The sequence below is a fragment of the Triticum dicoccoides genome, chromosome 7A (assembly GCF_002162155.2).
Source record: "Triticum dicoccoides isolate Atlit2015 ecotype Zavitan chromosome 7A, WEW_v2.0, whole genome shotgun sequence".
Lineage (NCBI taxonomy): Eukaryota > Viridiplantae > Streptophyta > Magnoliopsida > Poales > Poaceae > Triticum > Triticum dicoccoides.
In genome coordinates, this window is record NC_041392.1 from 645,836,221 (window position 1) to 645,844,655 (window position 8,435).

At 44.1% G+C, this 8,435-nt stretch overlaps 1 protein-coding gene across 1 annotated transcript; it reads right to left on the minus strand.

Moving 5' to 3' along the window:
* Positions 1–386: 386 nt before the first annotated feature.
* Positions 387–6,977, minus strand: LOC119328719. The gene is made up of 3 exons (XM_037601689.1): positions 6,749–6,977; positions 6,409–6,661; positions 387–680 (listed from the first exon to the last, which is right to left on the minus strand). The coding sequence occupies exons 1-3, from the start codon at positions 6,975–6,977 to the stop codon at positions 638–640; spliced, it is 525 nt and encodes a 174-aa protein (XP_037457586.1). The 3' UTR covers positions 387–637.
* Between the last annotated feature and the right edge of the window lie 1,458 nt (positions 6,978–8,435).

The following is an 8,435-nucleotide window of genomic DNA, read 5'->3' on the forward strand; positions in this document are numbered from 1 at the left end:
GTGACGGTATTGGAGCACACAGCAGATAGTTTGCAAACACTGGCTACCGCTCGTCAATACTCCTTGTTCTTTCAGAGAGAATAATTTTTTGTGACTGGTTGAACACAAAGCAAAGCCTGCATGTGGCACCATGTTGCACATCGAAGTGAGAGCATAGGCTTACTGACTTTTGATAACAAAGGATAACCAAAAAAATTATGATCAACCTAAGAGGCTAATGATCAATAGTTTTATATGTTTGGACCAAAACAACATGCGAAAGGAGATTTTATTTTGGCATTAACTAAATTGGAGTTAAATATCAAAACAACACGCATAAAATTTACTGGAATTAAATCTGAAAACAACAATGGCATGGAGTACAGGTCCGAAACTCCAAACATGCAGTGCCAACTTTAATGGATTCATTTCAGTAGAGGTACAAATAAAAAGGAGTTTTGTGCACAATGCCCACCGAGAAGTAGGTTGCATATTCTGAGAAACATGTAGACTAATCTGGACCAAAGGTTTGTGATCAAAAGGCACAAGTTTCGGTTTCCATGTTTCAATGAAACTGAGTTTTCGGTGGACACTTTCTCTTATTGAGCAAGCATGTAGATATCAACCTATCCGATACAATACCCCCTCTTCACGATTCTCAGGTCGAACTTTGTGGAGCCCTCTTCAGTGAAAGAAGTACTCTGTAAAATAGTAACCATGAAATTCTATTAGATAGTTAAACAATTCATAATGTAAAAGTCAACTTTGTACAATGTTAACCATCAAATTCAACAGATAGTTTAATCATAACAGTTTTGAAGCTTGATTGTTTAGTTATTTAAACTGTTAAATGTGACAATTAGTTCTTTCATTTTCCCTTGTCACCTATTACTTTTGCCTAAATGACTTAATTAAATTAAACAGTTTTACTAAAGCACATCTAGATGTGTCATAAGTATTGCACATCTAAGTCATATGTCATCGATCTTATGTTGAGATTCGTGTGGATATTTTTTTCTTTTTTCTTAATTAAACATCTCTTCCCAATAATTATTTTGCTACATCATCTTAAGAAAACTTTGATCTACAATAGAGCAACTTTATGAAAGATGCATACAATATAGCAACATAAAAAAGTTGTACATGAATGAACTAATATTCTAATAAAGCCAGTGCCCAATAGAGCCCCTTCTTTTATGTTGCCTTCGTACTAAGCATCTCAAAACTGGGAACCACATTTCTATATTGGACAACATAGCGACGGTTCAGGAAGACATACACATGGTGGTGTCACTAGTGTGTCGATCACGTCTGTTAAAACTAACTGTAGATCAGGAGGTCAATGGTTGGGAGCACGAGTATTGTACATTTGGACATATGGTGGCGTGGGTCAGGAGGTCAATGGTCCGGAAAAGTCTTTTGGAAGAGATGGCAAGGGAAAGGAGCACGACACGAGAACAGACTTGGAGCAGAAAACAGAGAAAGAGTTAAGTACATCGTAGGCAGGTAGAGTTGATGGAAGGCGGGACAAAATTGTTATGGGGATGCATCAAAAGGAGAGGTACAGTGAGTTTGCTGAAAGTTCGAGGTCTCAACAGAGGAAGCCAGGCACTTACATTAGAAAATACAGGTCTAAGAGAGAGGATGATAGAAGAAGGAACTTGTCATAGCCAATGAAAAAAAAGAGAAGTTCAAAGCAGATCTGGGTTGTTAAGGGTGATTCTGAGAAATATGCTCCACATGATGCGTTCATTGGTGAGAAGCGACATAAGGTGTCGTCTGTCTTCGAGCGTACGTATCGAAGAATACACTTCAACAGCGGACCCCGCCACACGGGGCCGCCAAGACCAATGATCATCTTATCCTGGAACTGCCGTGGTTTGGGGTTGGACGTGGCATTGGGCGAATTGAGAGACCTGATTAGGTCATACAACCCAGGGGTAGGTCTCTTTTCCTAAGTGAGACAAAGAAGAAAAGCGGAGCTATGAAAAAATTAAAGTGGAGCATGGGTTTCAAACATGGTCAAACAGTTGACTGTGTGGGGTGGAGTGTGGTGGATTGGCACTATGGTGGAAAGATGGTTATGATGTCACTATTCGGCCGTGGTGTCAATATTTCATGGATGCGGTTATTAGCAGCGAGGATGGCTGCTGGAGGTTCACTGGAATCTATGGCGAGCCTCGAACGGAACTTGAAAACAATACTTGGGATGCTATTCGTTGCCTAAAGCGCCAAGATGATCTCCCGTGGTTGTGTACTGGTGATTTTAAAGAGGCTTGTTGGCAAGAGGAACACAAGGGGAAGAATGAGAGAGGTTGGACACAAATGGAGGAATTCAGAGAGTGCTTAACAGATTGTGGTTTCCTTGAATTGGGCTACTCAGGTTACACTTACACTTGGGATAATAGAAGAGAGGGAGAGGAAAATGTTCAAGTTCGGTTAGATAGAGCAACATGCAATGACTCTTTTTCTTGTTTGTTTCCGTTGACCACTGTTGAGAACATCCCGACAGAGGAGCCTGATCATATGGCTTTAATCATTAGGGTGGCAAAGGAGGGACCAAGTCAGCAAAGCAGATGTGCAAGGCAGTTCAGGTATGAAGAAATGTGAGTCCGTCATGGGGGACGCAGATTATTAGAGCACTTGCACCCAGGCCCTGCTATCTTGGCTCTCCAATATTGCTTTAAAATCTGCGAGACAACTAACTTCGTACATGAAATTTTCTCTTTTTTGTTTCTCTCATATAGAACATGTTTTGAACTTCAAACTTTGCAGCGCAGCAAAACTTACTAACCAGATTGTGGGATAAAACTTTCAGAATTTTTCGTCCAACATAAATACTAAAAAAATATTTTTTAATCAAAAAAGACTTATTTTGTATATTTATGTTGGACGAAAAAATATAAAAAATTTATCCTAGATTGTAGCTAGAAAGCTTTACTGTTCTGCAAAGGTTTGAATTTGAAGACATGTTCTACGTGAGAGAAACATGGGTGCAGGTGCTCTAAAATATATTTTCGCCGTCATGAGGGATACAATGATATGATCAATATTGCATGGGAGCGCTATGCACATACGGCTGATTCAATTGGTGGGACGTGGGCTTGTTTAAAGTATATGTCAGGAGATATGCAGAGATGGGCACGCACTGAATTTGGATCTGTCCAGCGGGAGATAAAGAGCTTGAGGGAAAGGCTTGGACAGGCCCGGGAGCATGGTGATTCTCCAGCTTCCTCACTTGAGGTTCAAAATATTGAAGCTAGGCTTCATGAGCTGTATGAGCGGGAAGAAATCATGCAAAGACAGAGATCACGAGTTGACTGGCTACATGCGGGAGACAGAAATACAAAGTTTTTTCAGACTAGAGCATCACACAGAAGAAGAAAGAATACGGTATTGAAATTAAAGAAGGGTGACGGGAGTTTTGCTTCTTCGGATGAGGAGATGGGAGCTATGGCAAAGGTTTTCTTTGAGAGTTTGTACACGTCGGATGGGGTTGCCAATATGGAGAGAATCCTTCAGAATGTTCAAGTTGGTGTGTCTAAAGATATGAATGCCCGTCATACTACTGCCTTTTCTGATGATGAGATTCAACAAGCTCTTTTTCAGATGGGTTCTACTAAGGCGCCAGGGCCGGATGGTCTACCCGCTTTATTTTACCAGAAACACTGGTCTCTGGTCAAACATGCGGTGTGCAAGGCTATTAGGGATTTTCTCGAGGGTAAAGAGGTGCCGTCAGATTTTAATAGCACAATTTTTGGTTCTTATCTCCAAGGTCAACGCTCCAGAGATGCTCTCACAATTCTGGCCGATTAGCCTTTGTAATGTTCTCTACAAGATTGCTGCAAAAGTGTTGGCTCATGGACTTAAATGTGTGTTGCCAATTCTCATCTCTGAAGAACAAAGTGCTTTCGTACCGGGATGTTTAATCACGGACAATGTCCTTATTGCTTATGAATGCATTAACTCTATCCGGAAGCGGAGAAGAAAGAAGAGTCTTTGTGCGGTCAAATTGGACATGATGAAGGCTTATGATTGTGTTGAGTGGAGTTTCCTTGAAGCGATGATGACACAGATGGGTTTCTCTCAGAGGTGGATTGATATTATTATGCACTGTATTACCTCGGTTAAGTTCTCGGTTCGTGTCAACAATGGGTTGTCGAAAATTTTCTCTCCGTCTCGAAGACTTTGGCAGGGTGATCCTCTATCTCCCTATTTGTTCCTGTTTTGCATTGAAGGTTTTTCCGCTCTTCTCAATAGGGCTCAGCGAGACAAACAGATCCGAGGCGTGGAGTTTGGGAGCGACGGCCCTCACATTACTCACCTGTTGTTTGCGGATAATAGTGTTGTCTTCTTGGAGGCGGAGGCAAATAGCATGTTGGAGCTAACTCATATTTTACATGTCTATGAGGAGGCCTCTGGCCAAAAAGTTAATCTTCAGAAATCCTCTATCTTGTTTGGCAGGGTTTGTGAGGATGATGTAAAGGAATCTTTGAAACAAACCATCAATATCAACTCTGAAGCTCTTTTTTCGAAACGGAACTCTGAAGCTCTTAGTGAGCGGTATCTTGTTTTACCAACTGTAGTAGGCCGGTCAAAAGATGGGTGTTTCAAGTATGTTAAGGAGAGATCTAGTGCAAAAGTGACGGGTTGCAAAGGTCAAGGGATGACTAAGAAGGGAAGAGAGGTGCTGGTTAAATCGGTCCTCCAAGAGATGCCGACGTTTGCTATGAGTTGTTTCCAATTCACGAAGAAACTGTGCCGGAATCTGACTTCAGTTTCATCAAACTTTTGGTGGGGAGCTGAAAATGGCAAACCCAAGGTGCATTGGGTGGCTTGGGACAAAATGTGCAGAAGTAAACGGGTGGGTGGGATGGGGTACAGGGATTTTGAAGCTTTCAATAAAGCACTGCTCGCAAAACAAGCTTGACGGATTCTTACTGTCCCAGACTCGCTGTACGTGCAAAAGTTTTAAAGGCCAGATACTTTCCGCAAGGAGATCTTATGAAGGCTTCGATCCCTAAGAGTGCCTCACAAGCTTGGAGGAGTATTATTTATGGCCGTTCTTTACTGAAAGAAGGCCTCATTTGGCGTATAGGGAATGGAACCAAGGTAAATGTGTGGTCTGACAATTGGATCCCAAGAGAAGGTGCGCCGAAGCCTGTTGGTGCTCGGGCTATGTGCAATATTCGAACTGTGGATGAGTTGTTTGATTATTCTGGTTCTAGATGGGACATGGCTACTTTACAGCGGGTGTTCCATGAAGCTGATGTTGCTGACATTGCTCAGATTGTGGTGGGAGGTCTCAGCAGAGATGACATGATGGCCTGGAATTACACGAAGGACGGTATTTTTACGGTTCGTTCAGCTTACCATCTTGAGATGAAACTGAAAGACACAAGCTCAGGTTCACCTGAATGTTCTGCTTCGGCCTCGATGCATACTGGATGGAACGAGCTATGGAGTACTGAAGTGCCGGCCAAGGCTAAGGCACATTTGGAGACCGTTGAAGAATGGCCTCGCAGTGGGGACAGAGTTGTACCGGCGCAGAATTAAACCGGGTGTTTTTTGTTTAGCTTGCAGCCGTGAAGAGACGGGACTACATCGATTCTGGAGATGTCCTTATGCAAAGCTCTTTTGGAACTGTGTTAACAGTTTGAGAGGGTCTTCTTTTGATTTTAGCCCACCTGTGTGGATTGAATCGCAGCAACAGATGGCGGGGTGGCTTCTTGATTGGTTTGGAAAGCACAAGGAGGCAGAACGGGCCATCATGGTGATGAGTCTATATCACATGCATGTGGCTGATTAGAAATAACGCCAGGGACAATCAGATTTTTGAACAAGTTCAGGTTGTTGTGGAAAGGGTGTTTAGGCTCATAGATGAATGGGTGAAAATAAATGCTCCAAAGGGAACAGTCTCTGTTGTGCATCAGGAAGCTCGTTGGATAACGCCGGATGAGCACTGGCTCAAAGTCCTCAACTCCAGCGATATTTATCGGTCCACGGATGAGCACTGGCTCAAAGTCCTCAACTCCAGCGATATTTATCGGTCCAGGTTTGGCCCCCTTGTCCAGGAGATCAATGAGATGATTTCTGGTGTAGATGAGGCTCGTGTGCTGTGGGCTAGACGTAAAGTAAACAAAGCTGCTCACATATTAGCTAGGGGGCGCTGCCTTTTTAAGTTTTGTAAAACTTGGTTCAGTGTTTTTCCGTTTTGTGTTAGGGATGCTATTGTGGCTGATGGAGCCGCAGTTTAATAAAAGGTAGTCTATTTCCTCTAAAAAAACTAACTGTAGATCCCTACAGAGTTCTTTTGTTTTCTTTTAGCGCATGGGTGTCATGTATCAAATCTCTGATGATTTCAGGGGAGAAAATCCCCTTCATTACAAGACGAAAAGACTATTACTCGAGGAGTATGCGAGACTGTACCCGCACAATTCCTCCTCGCTCATCGGGGTCGGGTCTGCCTGCTGGGACGCTGCCGTCGCCGTCCCTTGGTCCTCGGCGAACCTCTTTGTCAGGTCGTCCAGGAACTCGCCCAGCACCGGATCTTGGATCGGTGACTCCGGCACGCAGCAGACCACGTCGATGCCGACCTTGTCCAAGCAACCGCTGCGCGGCCCCTCCGTCCAGCGGACCGTGAAACGGCACGCGCACTGCTCCACGCCGTGCGCTACCCTCTCTACCTGCATATTTGGTCGGCGCCTATTATTACTGAAGCATATGCATGTGTTGACGAACGCGCTGAGTTGGACGAGACACGGAGGACTTACGGTTTCGAGGACGGCGTCGTAGTACTTGAGCTCCTCGACGTCGCCGCGGATATAGCAGGCGAGGCAGAGCTTGTCGCCGGGGCGGAGATCCCCGCAGCGGGCGTCGTCGAGGGGCGGGCATTCCCGGCGGAACCTGGCGCGGAGCGCCTCCACGTCGCCCGGGGATGCGAAGTCAGCCCCTGGATCGTACCACTCGTCCGCATCCTCGGTGGAATTCTCGAACATGACGCGGAGCAAGCCTTGCTGCACCGCCACGCGCGCGCCGTACCACGCCTCGTCGGACCGCGCACGGTACTCCATTCGGGGCCGTGGGCGGCGCAGCGGCGGCGGCGGCGCCGGCACGGTGGCCTTCCGCTTTCGCGACTTCGGCATTTCAGCGGTACTGTGGGACTGGCGGCGCTCTGGGTGGTCGGCGGGATTTGGGCGAGGACAGGGCGGCGGGTTTCTCGATGTTTTATACCGTCCAGATTCTGACAATCTTTCTAGGTTTTAGGTTTTGGTCGACATAATGTGCATAAACACCCCTCAATAAAAAGAAAAACATAATATGCAAATACTTTAGGGGTATACTCCCTTCATTTTGTAAATATAAGTCTTTTAAAGATTTTCATATAAAATATATACGGATGTATATAGACATATTTTAGAGTGTAGATTCATTCATTTTGCTTTTTATGTAGTCCATTATTGAAATCTCTAAAAAAATTATATTTAAGAATGGAGGGGGTATATCTATATACTCCCTTCGTTCCAAAATTCTTGTCTTAGATTTGTCTAGATACAGATGTACCTAATATTAAAACGTGACTTGATACATTTGTATTTAGACAAATGTAAGACAAGAATTTTGGAACGGAGGGAGTACCTTTTGAAAGCAACATATTTTATTCCTCGGATAATAGATAGTATATCATTTACAATATAGTGAGAAATAAAATTAGGGATTATAGATTCCCAGACATAGAAGATTTTTCACTAAAAGAGTTCTTCGCTAGATCGTGAGCCACTTCATTTGCTTCATGGTGACACTGCGAATATAAGACACTCGCAAGTTACAGCCCTAAATGTTTGCACTCAAGTACCATTGCAACATCTGAGCTCACATACTTTTCTGGTTGTTGCACTACTTCCACCACAAATCTACAATCTGACCCACTGATCACTTTGTCACATCCGATCCTCCCTGCATCCATTCCGGATCGTTGTCATCTCCGCTGAGTCAACGCTGGTCACCAGAGCAACGAACCATGTTGCCGCAGCAATGAAGTTCCCTCTTCCATCATGGGTAATAACGCATGTTGCACCTGAGAATGTTTCAACTCGGAAAGCAGCACCAACATTGATTTTGACCACATCTCTAGTCGGCCTCTTCCACATATTATCATGGCTTCTTGTAGGCTCTATATTCCTATATTAAGAAAATACGGAGTGTTTCTGCCCGTCCGTCATCGTACGTATTATTAAAAAATTATGTGTTTTCTAATATTCCACGGTCCAGTATTAAGTCCCTCTCCTTTACCTCTATCTGTTGGGCTTCGGCCCAACTTCTGTATCCACTGTCGCGCGCAGCTGGGCACTAGTTAGTATTCTGAGTTCAGCTGCAGTATGCCCAGTTCACTCTGTTTTCAGCCCGTTTAGGTCCATGGTCTTTATTATTTACAGAGCGTATATTACAATGATCAT

Excerpts from the sequence above, each read along its gene's own strand:
- LOC119328719 (XM_037601689.1), bottom strand. The coding sequence starts at position 6,977 with ATGTTCGAGAATTCCACCGAGGATGCGGACGAGTGGTACGATCCAGGG. Across the intron at positions 6,662-6,748 it reads CGCCGTCCTCGAAACCGTAA|AGAGGGTAGCGCACGGCGTG; the intron begins GTCCTCCGTGTC and ends ATATGCAGGTAG. Across the intron at positions 681-6,408 it reads AGCGAGGAGGAATTGTGCGG|AGTACTTCTTTCACTGAAGA; the intron begins GTACAGTCTCGC and ends ACTATTTTACAG.